The sequence below is a fragment of the Bos grunniens genome, chromosome 14 (assembly GCF_055505025.1).
Source record: "Bos grunniens cultivar Pamir isolate PY7600 chromosome 14, Bosgru_T2T1.0, whole genome shotgun sequence".
Taxonomy (NCBI): Eukaryota; Metazoa; Chordata; class Mammalia; order Artiodactyla; family Bovidae; genus Bos; species Bos grunniens.
Genome location: NC_141178.1, coordinates 1,495,286 through 1,514,888, shown reverse-complemented (window position 1 = coordinate 1,514,888; position 19,603 = coordinate 1,495,286). Strand labels below are relative to the sequence as shown.

Here is a 19,603-nt window from a genome sequence, read left to right as displayed (position 1 = left end):
GTGAACTAAAATGGACTGGAATGGGTGAATTTAACTCAGATGACCATTATATCTACTACTGTGGGCAGGAATCCCGCAGAAGAAATGGAGTAGCCATCATGGTCAACAAAAGAGTCCAAAATGCAGTACTTGGATGCAATTTCAAAAACAACAGAATGATCTCTGTTTGTTTCCAAGGCAAACCATTCAATATCACAGTAATCCAAGTCTGTGCCCCAACGAGTAACGCTGAAGAAGCTGAAGTTGAACGGTTCTATGAAGACCTACAAGACCTCTTCGAACTAACACCCCAAAAAGATGTCCTTTTCATTATAGGGGACTGGAATGCAAAAGTAGGAAGTCAAGAAACACCTGGAGTAACAGGCAAATTTGGCCTTCGAATACGGAATGAAGCAGGACAAAGACTAATAGAGTTTTGCCAAGAAAATGCACTGGTCATAGCAAACACCCTCTTCCAACAACACAAGAGAAGACTCTACACATGATCATCACCAGATGGTCAACACCAAAATCAGATTGATTATATTCTTTGCAGCCAAAGATGGAGAAGCTGTATACAGTCAACAAAAACAAGACCAGGAGCTGACTGTGGCTCAGATCATGAACTCCTTATTACCAAATTCAGACTGAAATTGAAGAAAGTAGGGAAAACCACTAGACCATTCAGGTATGACCTAAACCAAATCCCTTATGATTATATAGTGGAAGTGAGAAATAGCTTTAAGGGCCTAGATCTGATAGATAGAGTGCCTGATGAACTATGGACTGAGGTTCATGACATGGTACAGGAGACAGGGATCAAGACCATCCCCATGGAAAAGAAATGCAAAAAAGCAAAATGGCTGTCTGGGGAGGCCTTACAAATAGCTGTGAAAAGAAGAGAAGCAAAAAGCAAAGGACAAAAGGAAAGACATAAGCATCTGAATGCAGAGTTCCAAAGAATAGCAAGAAAAGATAAGAAAGCCTTCCTCAGCGATCAATGCAAAGAAATAGAGGAAAACAACAGAATGGGAAAGACTAGGGATCTCTTCAAGAAAATTAGAGATACCAATGGAACATTACGTGCAAAGATGGGCTCGATAAAGGACAAAAATGGTATGGACCTAACAAAAGCAGAAGATATCAAGAGAGGTGGCAAGAATACACAGAACTGTACAAAAAAGATCTTCACGACCAAGATAATCACAATGATGGGATCACTGACCTAGAGCCAGACACCCTGGAATGTGAAGTCGAGTGGGCCTTAGAAAGCATCACTACGAACAAAGCTAGTGGAGGTGATGGAATTCCAGTTGAGTTATTTCAAATCCTGAAAGATGATGCTGTGAAAGTGCTGCACTCAATATGCCAGCAAATTTGGAAAACTCAGCAGTGGCCACGGGACTGGAAAAGGTCAGTTTTCATTCCAATCCCAAAGAAAGGCAATGCCAAAGAATGCTCAAACTACTGCACAATTGCACTCATCTCACATGCTAGTAAAGTAATGCTCAAAATTCTCCAAGCCAGGCTTCAGCAATACATAAACCATGAACTTCCATATGTTCAAGCTGGTTTTAGAAAAGGCAGAGGAACCAGAGATCAAATTGCCAGCATCTGCTGGATCATGGAAAAAGCAAGAGAGTTCCAGAAAAACATCTATTTCTGCTTTATTGACTATGCCAAAGCCTTTGACTGTGTGGATCACAATAAACTGTGGGAAATTCTGAAAGAGATGGGAATACCAGACCACCTGACCTGCCTCTTGAGAAACCTCTATGCAGGTCAGGAAGCAACAGTTAGAACTGGACATGGAACAACAGACTGGTTCCAAATAGGAAAAGGAGTACGTCCAGGCTGTATATTATCACCCTGCTTACTTAACTTATATGCCGAGTACATCATGAGAAATGCTGGACTGGAAGAAACACAAGCTGGAATCAAGATTGCCAGGAAAAATATCAATAACCTCAGATATACAGATGACACCACCCTTATGGCAGAAAGTGAAGAGGAACTCAAAAGCCTCTTGATGAAAGTGAAAGTGGAGAGTGAAAAAGTTGGCTTAAAGCTCAACATTCAGAAAACGAAGATCATGGCATCTGGTCCCATCACTTCATGGGAAATATGTGGGGAAACGAAACAGTGTCAGACTTTATATTCTGGGGCTCCTAAATCACTGCAGATGGTGACTGCAGCCATGAAATTAAAAGATGCTTACTCCTTGGAAGGAAAGTTATGTCCAACCTAGATAGCATATTCAAAAGCAGAGACATTACTTTGCCAACAAAGGTCTGTCTAGTCAAGGCTATGGTTTTTCCTGTGGTCATGTATGGATGTGAGAGTTGGAGTGTGAAGAAGGCTGAGCGCCAAAGAATTGATGCTTTTGAACTGTGGTGTTGGAGAAGACTCTTGAGAGTCCCCTTGGACTGCAAGGAGATCCAACCAGTCCATTCTGAAGGAGATCAGCCCTGGGATTTCTTTGGAAGGAATGATGCTAAAACTGAAACTCCAGTACTTTGGCCACCTGATGCCAAGAGTTGACTCATTGGAAAAGACTCTGATGCTGGGAGGGATTGGGGGCAGGAGGAGAAGGGGACGACAGAGGATGAGATGGCTGGATGACATCACTGACTCGATGGACGTGAGTTTGAGTGAACTCCAGGAGTTGGTGATGGACAGGGAGGCCTGGCGTGCTGTAATTCATGGGGTCGCAAAGAGTCGGACATGACTGAGCGACTGAACTGAACTGAACTAAAGAAGAAAATTTACTTTTTATTCCCTGCATGACTATTTTACATCAGGACTTTCTGGATACTTTACAGGGCATCTAAATAATCTCCATCCTCACCTTTATATGTTGCAAAGATAAATTATTTACTTTTTACTTGAAAACTAAAGAATCTAATCTAACCCTTGCTGATTCTCTCCCTTCAAAGCTGAAAAATAAGTCTGTAAGGGAGAAGAATCAAATGGTAAGGATGATCAACAATCCCTAACTAATAAATTGTCTCTTGATCATCCACTAGAATTTTGAGTCATACTTGTAATTTAAAATTTCCTTATTTTTAGTGTTAAAAAAAGTAAAAAGAAACTGATGAAATTATATTTAGTAATGTATTTTGTTTAATATATTTAAAGTATGATCATTTCAACATGTAACCAATATATAATATTTTTAATGAAGTATTGTTACATCTTTTTTCATACTAAGTCTTTGAAATCTGGTCTATATTACACTCACAGCATGTTTCAAAGTCACATTTCAAGTATTCTATAGCCACTTGCAGCTAGAGTGCAGCTCTAGAACTACAATTGAAAGTTATTCCACACCTTAACTTGAAGGAAAAAAGTTACTGTTTTTAAGAGAGTTTCACTCATTCAGTAGATAGTTATTGAGTACATTTTGTGTGTCACGTATTTAGCCTAGCTCAAACCACTGTACCAAAAACTACTAGGAGTTGTTTCTCTGAGATTCTGTTGTAAATTGTATTTCTTCGCAATAAACTCTAAAATTATCCTTAGAAAATATAGAATCTAGCTTTTTCTTAAGTACCTTTTAAAATATTGACTTGCTGCAACCAAATTTTTCTATTCAGTAGCCTAGAAAATTGTACATAATTATAGAAATGTAAACTTTCATCTAATACGGATATTTTCTACCTTGTATTTCATCCTTGAAGATTAAAACATCTAATTTATTAGAAAACTTTGCTTGGCAGTTATTGAGTTTAAAAATTAAATTGACTGTGTAAGACAATAGTGGCTACTTTTCATATTAATTTTAGAACATATTAGCATAAAGTATCGGAGAAGGCAATGGCACCCCACTCCAGTACTCTTGCCTGGAGAATCCCAGGGACAGGGGAGCCTGGTGTGCTGCCATCTATGGGGCCACACAGAGTCGGACATGACTGAAGTGACTTCAGCAGCATAAAATATATTTTAGAGGCTGATGAGTTTATTTATTATTAGTGTGCTTCAGAAAAGCATTTTGCCTCAAATTTGTCAGTCCTGAGAAAAAAATCTTTGCTTTTGGTTCCTACATTCGATTGAACATTTGATGGCCTAAATAATTTCTGAATTTTTTAACATAATAATTGTTACCATCTGCCTTTTCAAATGTTTTAAAATTATTTGTCTTAAATTTTAAAATATTTATAGAAATATATTTTAAAGCTCTCTGTCTCTCACTCTCTCCATAGGTATATAAAATATTAGTAAAGAAGACCCCAGAAGAAAGCTGGGTAGTTTTTAGAAGATACACTGACTTCTCTAGGCTTAATGATAAAGTAAGTACTTTAATAAATCTAAACCTAACTTTTCAGTCTGGAATTATAATCTGTTCCTGGAGTTCTCCTGTTGTTACTTGTTTTTTCTCCTTTGTTAATTATTTAAGTGAAGTCAAATCTTTGCTATTTCCTAACAACTGTTTCATTTAATTTTAAGAGTCTGAATTCCCATCTCTACATATAACTTCCTTTTGTTGGAAACAAAAAATTACTTTTAATATTAAAAAAGTGAAAACCTTAAAATTGGCAACAGAAATATGGTTATTTACATAATCTTATAACTTTGAAAAGATGTATGTGTATAAGACCCCCAAAATCTTACGACTGTAGAAGAATGAAAAAAAAATTTAGCACATTGTGGTTAGTTTTCTTTACTGTGTTACAAATTATCACAAACTTTGTGGCTTAAAACACACCTCTTCATTATTTAGAGATTTGGAGCGCTCAGCTGGGTTTGCTGCTCAGGGTCAAACAAGGTCAAAATCAAAATATTGACTGGCCTCTTATCTGGAGGCTCTGGGAGGGAATCAGCTTTCAGTATCGTTGTTGGCAGAGTTTGGTTTCTTGTGATTGTGAGACAAGGTCCCTGTTTCCTTGCTGGTTGTCAGCCAAAGGTTGTTCTTGGCCCATAGATACTATTCTTCAGGTCTTGCACACGACCCTTCCATCTTTAAAGTCAGCAAGAGTTGGTCAAGTTTTTCTTGTGCTAGAATATCTCTGGCTTTCTCTTTTGTCACCAGCCAGGAAGAAGCTTTACCTTTATAGAGCTTGAGTGATAAGATTAAGCTCATGTAAATAGTTTTCCTGTCTTAAGGTCAACTCAATAGTAACCCTAATTGCATGTACAAAATCTTTTTTGCTGTGTAACAAGGAAACACAGAGGCTTCACCAGGGGCAAAGGTCATGGGTCCATCTAGAATTCACATATGCCCACTGCACATGTGAAACAGACAAAGAAAATAATAATAAACCGCAGTACATTAAGTACCCTTAAAAATAAGTAACAAGAAGCACCCCAAAATAGAAAATTCAGCAATTGATATGAACAGTGTAATCCCCAGAAGAAATACAAATGACCACTAAATTTGGAAACCAAAACAAGTACCCCAAGAAAAGAAAATTAAGACACTATTTTTCACCTGTTGGGCTTCCCTGGTGGCTCAGTGGTAAAGAATCCGCCTGCCATTGCAGCAGACATGAGTTCAGGCCCTGGTCTGGGAGGATCCCATACACCACAGAGCGGTTGAACCCGTACACCACAACTGCTGAGCCTGTGCTCCATAGCCCGGGAGCCACCGCTGCTGAAGGCAGTGTGCCTTGGAGCCCGTGCTTCGCAACAGGAGAGGCCGCCCCAGCAAGAGGTTCACATACTGCCATTGGAGAGCGGCCCCGTCTCTCTGCAACTAGAGGAGAGTCTGCACAGCCATGAAGACCTAGCACCACCAATAAGTAAATAAAATTACAGTTAAAGAAAGAAAAACTATTTTAATTTTCACCTGTCAGGTTGACAGCCTTTAAGTGGTATATCTATTGTTAGAAATATAAGTCTTCCTAGAGGACATCCTAAAGCTATACATAATTTGACATGATAATTACATTTCTGGGATTTATCCTATATAATAAATTATTGATATGGGCAGGATATAGCCCTAAGGATACTTCTAATGATGTTTTATGTATTGTTTTTCTCTTTTTTCATTTTGTTTTAAATAGTTAAAAATTTTAGAACCAACCTAAATTTCTAACACTAGGGAACTGATTGAGTAAATTGCAGTAAGATTTCAGTAGAGAAACAGCAGCTGAAGTGTTCACAGGGCTGGAGGAAAATCAGGTAGGACAGATAGGGGTAACTGGTATTTAAGAAACCAAGAGAAAAAGCATTTTTCCAAAAGAAGCAAGCAGTTTATGATGCTTCGGAGAGGCCAAATAAGATGACCTTGGACCACGGATTACTCCCTACTTTTGATAGCTGTTGAGTAGAGGGAACTTCATGGGTCCTACTTTCCCACCTGCCGTATTTCCTATTGCTTTCTTGGACTCTCAGAACTTCTCAAGTTGGTATGTTCTTAAAACTTTTGGTGATGGGAAATTCCATTTATGTGACTTAGCAACCGCTAGGATGCCAAAAAGCTTCCACCATTCTTAAACCTCAGTTTCAATGAAAAGGTAAAATATAAAATGCTAAACTGTTTTATTCTTAATTAAGGTATTGTTAAGATGACTTATTGCAACATGTCAAAGTACTTAATATTATTTCTAAGATATTTACATAATATATAAATTTTATTTTCTGTACCTGAGTTTTTATTTTACATGGTTGATTTAAAAACCTGTAATTCTTTACTTCTGTTCATCTTTTTAAATAGTTAAAACACACAAGAATACCAAAGTGATTCATTAAGTTACCACATACTTCAGTGGAATTCTTAGCTTTCTTATGAAATTGTTATAATTTTTGTTTATACAGACTCATTTCTGACAGTCTCAGTTCAGAGCTATTTCATCCTTTATGACTTTTGTTCTCCTCAGGACTCAACTGTTATTTAGTGTTTGCTTCCTTTTATCTCTCTGGATTCATCTTTATTGCCAAAATATTTCTTGCCTTAGGCAAGCTGGGATTTAGATTGCTCTTAAGGTTTTGAAAAAAGATGTTAATAGAAGTTTAATTTAAGTCTTGTAAATATCTCCTTGATACTCTTAAGTTGGGCACTTAAAATTAATAAGTGTATATGTCAGTCTTCTAGGTACCAGAAAGAGCTCCATTCATCACCTGATTTTACTGGCAAGAGTCAAAAATGTGTGTCAGACAGCAGCAGCCACACAGTTTAAATGGTAGTTATTATTTTTATAATTGTTAAAGTAAAATCTTAGCATCTTTAAATCATGAAATTTTTGAGTTCATCACTGTGCTAGGAATTTGGTATCATATAGAAACTATACAGATCTGATTCTAACTTTGAGGAGTTTACATTTTCCATTTTTCTATAGCAGTGAGAAAAAAATAGCCAGTTGACAATGTGAAAATCATTTTAGTTAAAATAACACTGTTTAGAAAGAGAAATTTTTTCTTCCTCTTTTTTTAACTTACTGGGTTATAATCTGGCTTCAGCTTCTCTAGGAGTTTTTAAGAGCCTCTTCTGAGAAAGTCAGAGGGCAAAGTCATGAGCAAGGTCTGGAACACAGTTCTCAGAGTTGCGGCATCTGGCAGAGTTGTAGAGCAGACTGGTGATGAATAGTTTGCAGAAATGTGGCCGTGAGAGTGGGGTTTTCTTTATTTTCTACTAGAAACCTCACTATTTTCTACTTCCAGTTTGCAGAAGTAGTTTAAAGCTGAGTAATTCTCTGAGGTAAAATGATTATTCTCAATTGGTTCCACCCAGCAGAACATAGAGAGGAAGCAGAACCATTATCAGCCCACTGTCAAGACAAGCAGAGCTCATATGAAAATCTGGGCTAAGCTCAACCAAGCATTCAGTCCTTCCATTAAAAAGAAATTCATGGTAATCTTCAACTGTCTGTCTCTTAGGTCACACTGTCCTGAACTGCCCCAAACTGACTGACATCAGGCGGTTACAAAGCTGCCTTTCACTATCTTTCTAGGGTTTGTTCACTTTTTCCGTTGTTGGGTTTTGTTTCCTTTGTGTTGTGTCTTCTTTCTTGGATCATGGTCTCCTCGTGGTAGAACTAACCCTTCAGTGGCTTCTTGAGGAAGACCACATGGGAAGTGGTATCCTTCAGACCCCACACATCTAAATGCTCACTCCGTTTTCACACTTGGTTGAAATGTGGGCTGGGTATAGAATTCTAAGTTGGAAAATGTTCTTTCAGAATTTTGAAGACATTAAGCTATTTTATCTTGTTAGTGTTGCATATTGCCCTTGAGAAGTCCAAAGCTGTTCTTGCTCCATATCACTTGCATGTCACCTGTTTTTTTCTTCTTTAGAAGTCTTTTGAATCTTCTCTGTGTAATTAATCTGAAATTTCACAGTAACTTTTTTTTTTGCCACCTTCTAAATTTATTTTTTAATTGAAGAAAAATTACAGAATTGTGTTGGTTTCTGCTAACCATCAACATGAGCAGCCAATGGGAATTTGCTGTATGACTCAGGGTACTCAAACCAGGGCTCTCTAACAAGCTGTAGGGTGGGTTGGGGAGGGAGGTGGGAGGGAGGTTCAAGAGGAAGGGGACACACGATGACTTTTTGTGGGTTCTTTTCTTGTATTAACTTAGACACTCTGTGGGCAGTGCATGTCTTTCAGTTCAGAGAAGTGTTTTTGAATTGCTTTAGTAATGAATTCCTCCCTTCTGTGTTCTCTCTGTCACCTTGTAAAACAGACCTTTGGGCTGATTCTATATGATTCTGGATCTTTTCCTCCCCGTTTACTATTTTTTGTTGTTGTTGCTATTTTGAAGGCAATTTTCCTTTCTCTTTCTAAGACCATCTTTTCTCTGAATGTCCTCTCTTTTGATCATCTTATTCTTATTTCTTAATGTAGTATCTTAATCCATTGACTGCATTAGTGATTGTATTTTTATTCATACTTTTTCCTCTTTGTGTTGTCTTTGTTTTTCTCCTTGTGATATTTGTCTTTGTCTTCCATGTTAGTACTAGTGTGTAGTAATTCGTGGTTGTCTGCTCATGATTAAAAGTTGGGTACTAATAACTGATTGGAATCTCTTACCTCATGGTAGAGTCTTGTGTTGACTTCAAGATTCACTATATAATGGGAAAGGTGGGCTTTTGCTGGAGAGCTTCTGATTTCAAGACCTTAAAGTCATTCCTGTTGAGTTGATCGGACTCTCCAGAGGTGTTTTCCAGTCTCCTGCCTTGAGCTGCCAGTTTGTGAGCAGTTTGAGGTCTCTGTAACTACAAACTTGGAGTAAGTTTTTCTACACCTCAGGTTTCTTGGCTCTCTTGAGTCTTTGCTGCTCTCCTCGGTGCTTTTTAGTTTCCAATATGTTGTTTTAAGTGTTTTTCCTCTTTACTATAATATTAGCAGAACTCAGAAAGACAGAATTAGATGAATGTGCTCAGTTCTGCATCTTAATCCCACAGCATGTGTGTCATATTTTTAAAGGGTTTTTTATAGAAATATCAAATGCCTATTTTGATGTCATTTCACAGGAAATTTATTAAAGTTTAATGAAATATAAAAGCTACCATTTATTGGTTATTTCAAGCTAATGTATAGTTCCCAAATTGTACTTTGTTCAAAATAAAGTTATTGAATAAGCACTTATAAACACTTTGTGAAGGCCTAATTATGAAACAACTCACTCTTTTCTGAGGATTATTTTTTAAGGGGAAAAAAAATCTAACCATGCATGTGGACATATGTTATGTTTAAATTTTAAAGCTTAAAATTAATTTTTTTTAAAAAGACTTTTTATTTCATCCTTACAGCTTTTATTACTTTCAAACAGTAAAAAATCAGACTCCAAGGCCAAAAATATTTACATCTTGAAATCAAATCAGAATTTTTAGTATAGAAATGTTGACAGAATGTTTTATATTTTTATTTAGCTTTTTACCCTGTGAATTTTTCTCCTTTGCTAAGTTTTTTCTTACACTGTAATGTTTTGTTTTGTATTTAAGTAATGTGAATGTACGTGGTTCCATTTCATTCATCCATTTATTGAACATAGATTGTTGACTACTTGCAATGTAGCAGGCATTATGTTAGGCATTGGGGGTGCAACTGTGTGTAAAATGGTTCTCAGTCTTAGCTGTACTTTGCACTTCCCTGGAAAGCTTTTTAAAATTACAATGCCCAGGCCATATCCCAACCACTTAAAATCCAAATATGTCAGAGGTAGGACACAGTCATTAATATAAATCCTGATTAATCATCTTCAGACAAAAGGGAGCTGTTCTGCAGTGGAGCCCTCTCAGAATCTGTGTGAGTTCCTACTCAAAAGTTCCTTGGGTGATTCCAGTATGCAGCCAACATTTAGAATGAGAGTCCAAAATTAAGTAAACATTACTTAATTTGCCTCATGATAAATATCATTCAAAAAATAAGTGAAGGATTTGACAATGTGTGGCAGCTTGTGTTTTCCAAAAATGTCTGCAGCAGCACTCTCAGTCCCACATGCTCTCCCGGAATCTTGCCACTTACCATCAAGGGGTAGAATCTTGTCTCCTCTCCACCTCGAACATGGGTGAGCTTATGCCTGATCTAACTAATAGAGGACAGTGGAACTGACGCTGTGTTAATGAGGCTAGATCATAAGAAGTATATAGCTTCATCCTGGCTTTCTCTCTTGGGATGCTCCCTCTTTGAAACCCAGTCTCTATGTGGTGAGAAAGTCCACGATACATGGAGAGTCCATGTCAGGCTTGTGATTGACAGCCCCAGCTAAGGTCTCAGCAGCAAACAGCCTATTCCCGTATAAATACGTGGGAGTGAACTTCAGATGCTTCTCAACCTCAGGTGTCCAGCTGAAGTTCTAACTCATTGTGAAAGAAATAATCCATCCTCACCCTGCCCTTTAGGAATTGCCTAAAGAGTCCATGGCCTAATAAATGATTATTTTCCACCACTGAATTTTGAGGTACCTTGTTATCCAGTTATGTTAATATAGTCAGTTAATCAGAGTGTATAAAGGGAAATCTCACCCAGCTTAGAAGGTGGAAAAGCCTCCCTAAGAAAGTAAAATGTAAGCCAAATATGCAAAATGGATTATAAGCCAAAATGTAAACGTTAAAATTATGAACGTCTAGGAAAAAACATGGAAGAAAATTTTTACAGCCCTGGAGTGAGCAAAGGTTTCTTAGATAGTATCTAAAACAGCATAAATCAGAAAAGGAAAAAAAAAAAAAGGATGAGTTAGGAAACAATAAAGATTTTTAAATGTACTCTGTTAAGAATAACATGAAAAGTCAAAACATAGTTTGGGAGAATATGTTCATCGTACCTATACCTGACAAAGGCCTTGTAGCTAGACTATATAAAGAACTCTGACAACTTAATCCAAAGACAAGTACCCAGTTTTTTGAAAAGCAGGGGGTTCAGAAGATCTGAATAGATCCAAGCACATAAGAAGATACTTAACACCATTTGTCAACAGAGGTATGCAAATTAAAGCCACAATGAAATGCTGCTACACACCTAGTAAGATGGCTAACATTAAAATGATGGACAATACCAAGTGTTAGCAGGGACAAGGAGCACCTGTAATTCCTGTGCATACGCAACTGGTAGAAATCAAAGTAAAACAGTCAAGGCGTAAAAAGCATATCTGAATTTAAATCTTTTTTTGTAAGCTTGTTTTATGAATAGTTTCATAGAGTCGACAGGTTAGATTTTGTAGAATTCAAGTGATTTAGTTGAACATTGTATTTTCTTTTTTCTTCTTTTTCAGTTAAAAGAGATGTTTCCAGGCTTTCGATTAGCCCTTCCACCAAAACGCTGGTTTAGAGATAATTACAATGCGGAGTTTTTAGAAGATAGGCAATTAGGATTACAAGCGTTTCTTCAGAATTTAGTAGCTCACAAGGACATTGCTAACTGGTATGTAACAAATTGAATAAGAGTTTATGCATTCCAATAACTGGTTTAAACTAGAGAATATATCTAGGACCATATTTATTCAAGCACAAAAAATATAAGGTAGGAGTATAATTACTTATCCTGTCTAAAAGCAGTAACTGTGATTTTCTTGGCTTTTTTTCAGTAAGGACTTATTTGGTGTTTGATTTATATTAACACTCCCAAAAAGTGTAGCAAAGTTAGACTTTGTATGCCATATAGTCAAACCATCCACTGAGCTGTAAACTTGATTTCAGTATTTTAGTAATAAAACAGTAGCTAATATATTGGTAGATTTTTGGTAACTATGACACTATATAATTTTGACAATATTTTTAATTCTCCAAAGTAATACAAAAACCTTGAAATCAGGTTAATTTATACAGAGAGTGAAGTAAAAATACCAGAAACTTTTAGAGAAAGGATCAATATCCTTTCTTTATTTTTTGTATCTGAATATATTTACAAGAAAATTGCTATATGATCTGATTGCATCTGGGTATCTAATCTTGGCACTTACATTATCAGATAAATTAGAACCATTTTGAAAAAAATTAGCATTTACAACTTCCCAGGTGCATCGGTGGTAAAGAATCCACCTGCCAGTATATGAGACAGGGGTTGGATCCCTGGGTCAGGAAGATCCCCTGGAGGAGGAAATGGCAACCCACTCCAGTGTTCTTGCCTGGAGAATCTATGGACAGAGGAGCCTGGCGGGCTGCAGTCCGTGGGGCTGCAAAAGACTCAGACACGACTTCGTGACCAAACAACAGCAGAGAGCAGTTACAGTGCAGCAATAGCATGTTGTGTAGAGACCTACTTTTGGAACGATCTTCAGCATTCTTCACCCTGTTTCCTTAGTCTTTCTTTTATTTATATCACCTCACATTGCAAGACACTCGTACTATACAAACACACCTTGCTTCCTAATGTGCGCTAAGCTCAGTGACTACGTGAGACTTCTGCCACCCTCCTCACTTTCCTCTAATAAGGTAATTGCAGGCCGGACCCCTCCTCCCGTTCCCAGACTCACTGCTGCGGTTGCCTCCCTGCCGTCTCCTTCAGACGTCTCAGTGTGACCTCAAACCTAGAACAGACGTCACAGCTCATTGTCTAACTTTCCCCCAATATTCAGCTCATTGTCTACCCAAAACCCAGTCATCTGGACACATCCCTGTCTTTATACAATACAACTCAAATCTGTCAGCTTTTCTCCATCCTGCCATTGCCACTCTAGTCTAAAGGGTTGCCTCTCACTTAAATCACTCCTCTCCACCACTGTCTTCCTCATCCACTCCTATTTCTGTAGCCCACTGGAGCCACAGTGTCCTTTTGTAAGGCGATTTAAGTCATCCTTTCTGGGCCCTGACTACATGTCTGTCTTTCCAACCTTATGTTTCAGTATTCCTCCCTGCCCCTGTTCTCTACATCAGACAGAATTGGTCTTGTACTTTTTCACAGTCACCTGTTCCTTTTTTAATAAGCTGTTCCTAGAAAGGCATTTCACACTACTGCCCTTGCTCCCACAGCCCCAGCCTAGATGACTCTTTCAGGCTTCAAGCAGACTTCACTTCCTTAGGTTGGTCTCCTGACCAACCCCTCATCCATCACCACCACTAAAAATTAGGTCAAGTCTTTCTCATAGTATCTTCTCTGCTGGTTCTGAAAGTCAGTTCCTAATGCCTTAAGACACCCGTTGCATGTAACTAACTTCTCTCTAGGATAATACTAGCCGTATACCACCAGTCTTAAGAGAACTGAGAAAATAGTCACTCATATCATTGGCAATAGGATTTAATCCTCATGTGGAGTCCCAGTCGAAAAAGGCTGGTTGGAGCTTTACTTTAGTAGCCTTTCAGTTTGTAACTATTTCTGTGATTATTTGATTGTGTTCTCCCACCAGTCTGAAAGGTGCATACACAGGAGTAGGTCATGAGGCTCTTTGACCCACCGTTCAGTGTGCAGGGCCTGTTAGCACAGTGCAACAGTCCATGTCAAAAAGTCCTTGTTGCTTTTTGATTCCTTAGCACCTCACAACGCAGTTGAGATCCAAGGGATATTAAGAATTGTTGGTTTAAGTGTTTTAAGAGAATATTTTCAGATACATTTAGAGAATACAGAATAAAACAAAAATGTTAATATTTTCCTGATAAAATCTTTGGTTTTGTTTGTTCAATAAATGTTTATTTAGGTCTTTTATGGTATATAAAGTATTGCAGCTACACAAAGGTTCATTAGATGCTAATCCTTTATTTAAGAAAACTAAATAGGAAGAAAAAAGACACACCAAAAAACTAAAAGTTGGATATCTGTCTTTTTCAGAAGGGGAAGAAAAGAGAAAAATTTTAACTGGAGGAGTTAGAGGAGGCTTCCTAGATGGTGGTATTTAAGCTGGGTTTTGAAGAATTACTGATATTTAAACTGACAGAGAGAAAGTAAAGAAGGACTTACCAAATGAAAAGGAATACTACATCAAAATGCAGAAGCAAGCAGGCACAGTCCTGTACCCGAAACAGCATCTAATTTAGCTTGTCAAATGTGTAAAGATGGATGGAGGGGGAAGGTCTCTCATAGCTGTATAGTTAAAATATAGCTATTGTTTTATCCTAGCTTCTGCTATTTTGAAATAATTACATCATTTAATCAGCACAGCAAATATCTTACTACTCCATGTTTTCAGAATTACTACACATATATCCTGATTTACCATATTTTTCTTCTTAATGCTTTAAAATGCAAGAGTTAAAATTATATATATTTTCCTTATATTACCATTCATCTACAAGAGGTTCAGTGCCAGAATTCAGTGTTTTAAACTCTACATCTATTTTAAAAGAAAAAAGTCCAGGTATATCTGGATTAACAGAAGCTCATTATTTAAAACAAATACTATCCAAACATTTTACATGAGGAATCAATTGAAAGAAATGAGACTCTTTACCCTTTGAAAAGAAAACTTACTTGGAGAGACATGGTAACCATATTCAGGTGTTTGAAAGTCTTGTGATGGGGAAAAGAATTAATCAAATGAGGACTTCCCTGGTGGCTCAGTGGTAAAGAATCCTCCTGCCAGTGCAGGAGACACAGGTTCAATTCCTGATCCGGGAAGATCCCACACGCCTCGGGGCAACTAAGTCCAGGGACTGCAGCTAGTGAGCCTGTGCCCTGGAGCCTGGGAGCTGCAACCGCTGAAGCCCACCTGCCCCAGAGCCAGTGCTCCACAAGAGAGACCCCCACACCCAGAGTAGCCCCTACTCTCCACAGCTAAATACCACGCAGCAGGGAAGACCAATCACAGACAAAAATGAGTAAATAAATAAACATTCAGAAAAGAATTAATCAAATGATAGTTAGCTCTAAAGCCAGGCTTCTCCACTGTCAGGCACATCATGTTCAAACACAGATTCTGAATTAGCAAGGTCTGGAGTGGAGATGCAGTGTTTCTAACCGGTTTCCCAGTGATGCCGATGCCACTGGCCTTGGACCTCATTTTGAATAGCAAGACTAACATGTAAAACTCAGAATAAATGAGAAGTTAGAGGAAGCCCCCAGTAAACTCAGATAAAAAAGTTACATGTCCTTTCAAGCTGTCTGGTATAGAAATGTGTTCTGCCTTTTGAGTAAGTGAGTTTACCTTAAGTATTAGAAGAGACTAGGCTAGGTAACTACCAGTGGTATTAAAGAGGGAATTATTACATGGGATATATTGAATTAATGACTTCTTAGGTGTCTCTTCTAGTTGTAAAAGTCAATAAATTATAATTTTTGAGCAAGAACATCTAAAGTAACTTTTTTATACATTTTCATATCTTCTCATGTGTCTAAGTTTTTATATATAAAGAGACTGTCACGAGAGGTTGAGTTAACCTTAGTGTTTTTATAAAATGAAGGAATTCAGTTATATAAGCAATAGCTTATATAATGCCAGCTCATGAGAATGAACACATTATTGCTAAGGTTGGTTGGGTGATTTTTACACAAAATATTAGTTTGGTAGACATTTAATTATGGACAGTTTTCCTTTTAATGCAGTAAAGCTAAATATGTTGTATTCAGATACATGTAAACTCTTACCTAATTGGGTCTCAAAGATCTTACGCAAAATTCCGTTTCCTGAGCCTGGTAGTGAAATAATTTTAAGCAGTTACTTAACTGATTTTAATCAATGTCTCCAATTAGAAAATGAAGTAATTAGACTAAATGTTCTCTGAAAATATCCTCTTTTAGCTCTAAGTTTCTTACTCTTTTTGTTGTGCTTCTTTATAAATCTTGAAGTCATACCATCAGAAGCAACCAAATTCTAACTTTCTTTTAACTCTTAAGACTTTTGGTCTTACATTTTGCTGTCTAAGCTTACTTTCACATGAAAGTAGGAATATCTGTTGAAAACTAAAATCCATCTCAAATTTGAGAGTTCTGCTGTATTATTTATATACAGCAGTGGATAGAAGTTTGTTCTGATGCTCTTAAGAGTTTCATTCCTTTTTTTTTTTTCCTAATTGCATGGCTCTTACAAACAAATTCATTATTTTTGAACACTAACTCTGTGCTGTGCTAATTAATTGGTTCAGATTCTGTACAGTCCTGAAACTTGTCATCTACTTTTTGGTGAAGCAGAAGACTGCTTGGTTAAACAGATAATGCTAATAAGACTGTGTGGAAGTCCTGTGAAAGGGATGTCTTCAAGGTGGTGTCGTAATGCATGTAAGAGCACTGGGCCTGGTAGCGTGTGGAGGAGAGGGTGGACCAGGATAATAACGGCAGGCGTGAGACGACACCATTTCTGAAGTGTCAAGTAAGGAAGGCAGTTAAAGTCTGAATGTGCGCAGGTACTTTATGCCAACGCCAAGACCTCAGCTTTGTTCCCTCTTGTTAGAGGACGCACAGATGGGTTTCAAGGTGGGTTTGACATAAAACATTTGTTCTGGAAGCATTTCATGTTAGAATGAATAAAACTGAAGGTCGGGACACAAATGAGCTGAAAGAAACCAGGTGAGACATAATCAAGGTGTAAACCAGGCCCACACATCCGCCACAGGAACGGAAGCGTGAGCCCTTCAGCCCCACACCCACCAGCCCAGCTCCTGCACGGCAGCCCTCACCGCCACCAGCCTTGAGAGTCCCTGTCCTCAGGGCTACAGTCAATGTCAAATTTTGTTATTTTCTTTTTACTAGTTGAGAATACTGAAGAGAAGTAGTAACTGATAAAACATTTCTATCTGAAATCCCTCATTAATTTTTTCATGCAGCGACTTTTTGTGCTTAATTTGGTTTTGACAATTAGTATCTAGTATTTTAGTACATTTTTTACCTAGCTCTTTATTGACCTTTTAATGAATTGTAGGCATTAGTTTTAGCTTTTTTTAATATAAATTTTGAGATAAAGAGCATATTTAGCTTTAAATTACTGGTCTGTTAGAAAACTGGGATGTAAACAAATACATACCCATGAAAGAAAAAAAGATACATTATGAAATACAAGGTGAAGATTCACTGAGTGAAATAGTTTTTTAAGAAATTTGAAAATTACAGTGAAACTCTTCTAAAGGAAACTTTTTCAGGAGACTCAAAGGAAGAGTCTTAAGTTACAGGACAAATTTGCTCTGATAAAAAGAATGCTGAGGGATACCATCTCTGGTTTCCTTATCGTTGGGCACATTAAGTCAACAATTGATCACAATTTTAAAATAGGGATTTCCCAACCACTCTTTAACTCTAGGTACTAAAGAGAGCAGAAAGGTGGTCTTTTCTTACCTTTCAATTCCAGATTATTGGATTTTCTCTTAGATAGATTTCCCTCCTATCCTGATATTACCTTTATTATCAAGGTCAAATGAAAAGTATTAAGCATTGAATACAGAAGAGAGATTAGGGGTTATATTGAACTTATCAGTGAACAAGTAAATAAAACTTGTTTAAAAGAATTAACTTTTATTTAGTCCATAGGTCATTTAATAATATAGACCCTTTGGTACTTATACTTTATTTGAATTTACTTGATTTGTTTATAAATTATACATTGATAATGTATAAGAAATCACTGAGCAGGCCATGGCACATATAGGCAATCAAATGTTTATCAAATCTAAGTAAAGTTCTCCAGTCAGTGATTCTCAAGAAGGGGTAAGAGCTTGATTTTCTAGACAGGAAAAACGTATCAGAATTTTTGATAAAGCAATTGTTTTCTCAAACACTACTCTCTGTCAGACATTCTTATCTGCCCCTTTTCTTGGATAAGCAAGAAAGCTTGAGAATATTAACTTTCTTCCTCCATCAAGTGAGTCCTGTTGAAACAGAAGAAATGTATTGAACCCTTTAAGTGTTTTGTAAATTACAGTTGTGATGCCAGTTTTAAATTTCATTCTTATGCCACAGATTAAACAAAGTGGGACATAGAATATAACCTTAGAATTATAGTGGAAAAAAAATTAGAGAATCCATTGGACTTCATTTGAGTAGAACTCCTGTTTAGTTGCTAAGTCATGTCCAGCTGTTTGCAACCCCATGGACTGTAGCCCACCAGGCTCCTCTGTCCAGGGGATTTCCCAGGCAAGAATACTGGAGTGGATTGTCATTTCCTTCTCCAGGGGATCTTCCTGACCACCTCCTGTATTGCAGCTGAGTTCTTTATTGCTGAGCCACTGAGGAAGCCCAGTCATACTTTTTGAGTATCCACATTTTTAACACACACACAGAGCTGTCTCTAAATCCCAAATTACTTTTTAGAAAGAGGAATGTCATATAACAAGTTCAGTTTTTACCTTCTTAACCTGTTTCTGATCATTGAAAAGTATAAATATAACTATCATTTCATTATTTTGAAATTTTTGGTAATTCATAAATGGGATGATCAGAATTCTTTCTCTTGAACTCTCTAGAGAAAATACTTAAGTAAATTAATATAATAAACATAATTGCAAGAAAAATCTTTAATTTGTAATTACTTTAGAATCATCTCCTAAAGAGGGAACAATGGTGTATAAATTAGAAATTGTATTTCTTCATAACAAGATAATGGCTTTTTTAGACTAGTTCAAATAAACATTTCTCTGAATGCTATGCCTGTTCACCATTTAAGTTGCTCTCTTGTACTGTTATTCAGATTTATGTTTTATGTCATATAAACTATGTAACAAATTCAGAATGTCTGTTTATGTTCGTAGGACCTTAGAAATAACCTAAAATCTTTGTATCTTCTATAGATTTTATATTTGTATTTTGTTACCTGTGTGAAAACACATAAGCCATCTTGCTTATTTTCTTGCTTATCAGAACCAACTTACTTAAAACACCATAGCTTCGGAATGACTTTTGCTTTCTGCTGTCTTTTGTAAACGTATTTGTACCCCAGCTTTTTTTTTTTTTTTTTCTATGAAAGCCTTGCAGTGAGAGACTTTCTTTGTCTGGATGATCCACCAGGTCCATTTGATAGCTTAGAAGAAAGCAGGGTAAGTGCTGTATTATATATCACATGAAAAGAGGAACAAATAATACCATACAATAACTTCATTGTTTCTTGAATGGAATAGCAAACAGCAAAATTATAATTTCAGACTGGTAGTTTTGCACAGAAAGCTTTTAATGTTTGAGTCAAAGCTTTCTTTCACTGAAGTACATGGACCTAATTCAGTAAAAAAGTAAAATTTCGTACATATCATATAGTCAGTGAAGCTCGAAAATTAAATCCTACATTTATTCTCTGTGTTTTTACCATTTCAGAAAACAAAAAGAAAACTACTTGGAAATTTATTTTACATTCAAAAGCAATATGTGTATGTTGAATTTTCTTCCATCCAAGTATC

The 19,603-nt window shown here is 36.9% G+C and overlaps 1 protein-coding gene across 12 annotated transcripts in view; it reads left to right on the top strand.

The window, feature by feature from the left end:
- SNX16 (sorting nexin 16) overlaps nucleotides 1-19,603 on the top strand; it is a 35,453-nt gene that overhangs the window by 8,520 nt on the left and 7,330 nt on the right. For 8 of the 12 annotated variants that reach the window (XM_086335777.1, XM_086335773.1, XM_086335776.1 and 5 more), the window contains 3 exons: nucleotides 4,182-4,268; nucleotides 11,635-11,783; nucleotides 19,180-19,249. In XM_086335777.1, the coding sequence (XP_086191903.1) occupies nucleotides 4,182-4,268; nucleotides 11,635-11,783; nucleotides 19,180-19,249 (306 nt within the window). Of the gene's footprint in view, nucleotides 1-4,181; nucleotides 4,269-7,004; nucleotides 7,101-11,634; nucleotides 11,784-19,179; nucleotides 19,250-19,603 lie in introns of those variants that run through there. The other 4 variants (XM_086335781.1, XR_015140435.1, XM_086335782.1 and 1 more) reach the window with 4 other exon arrangements.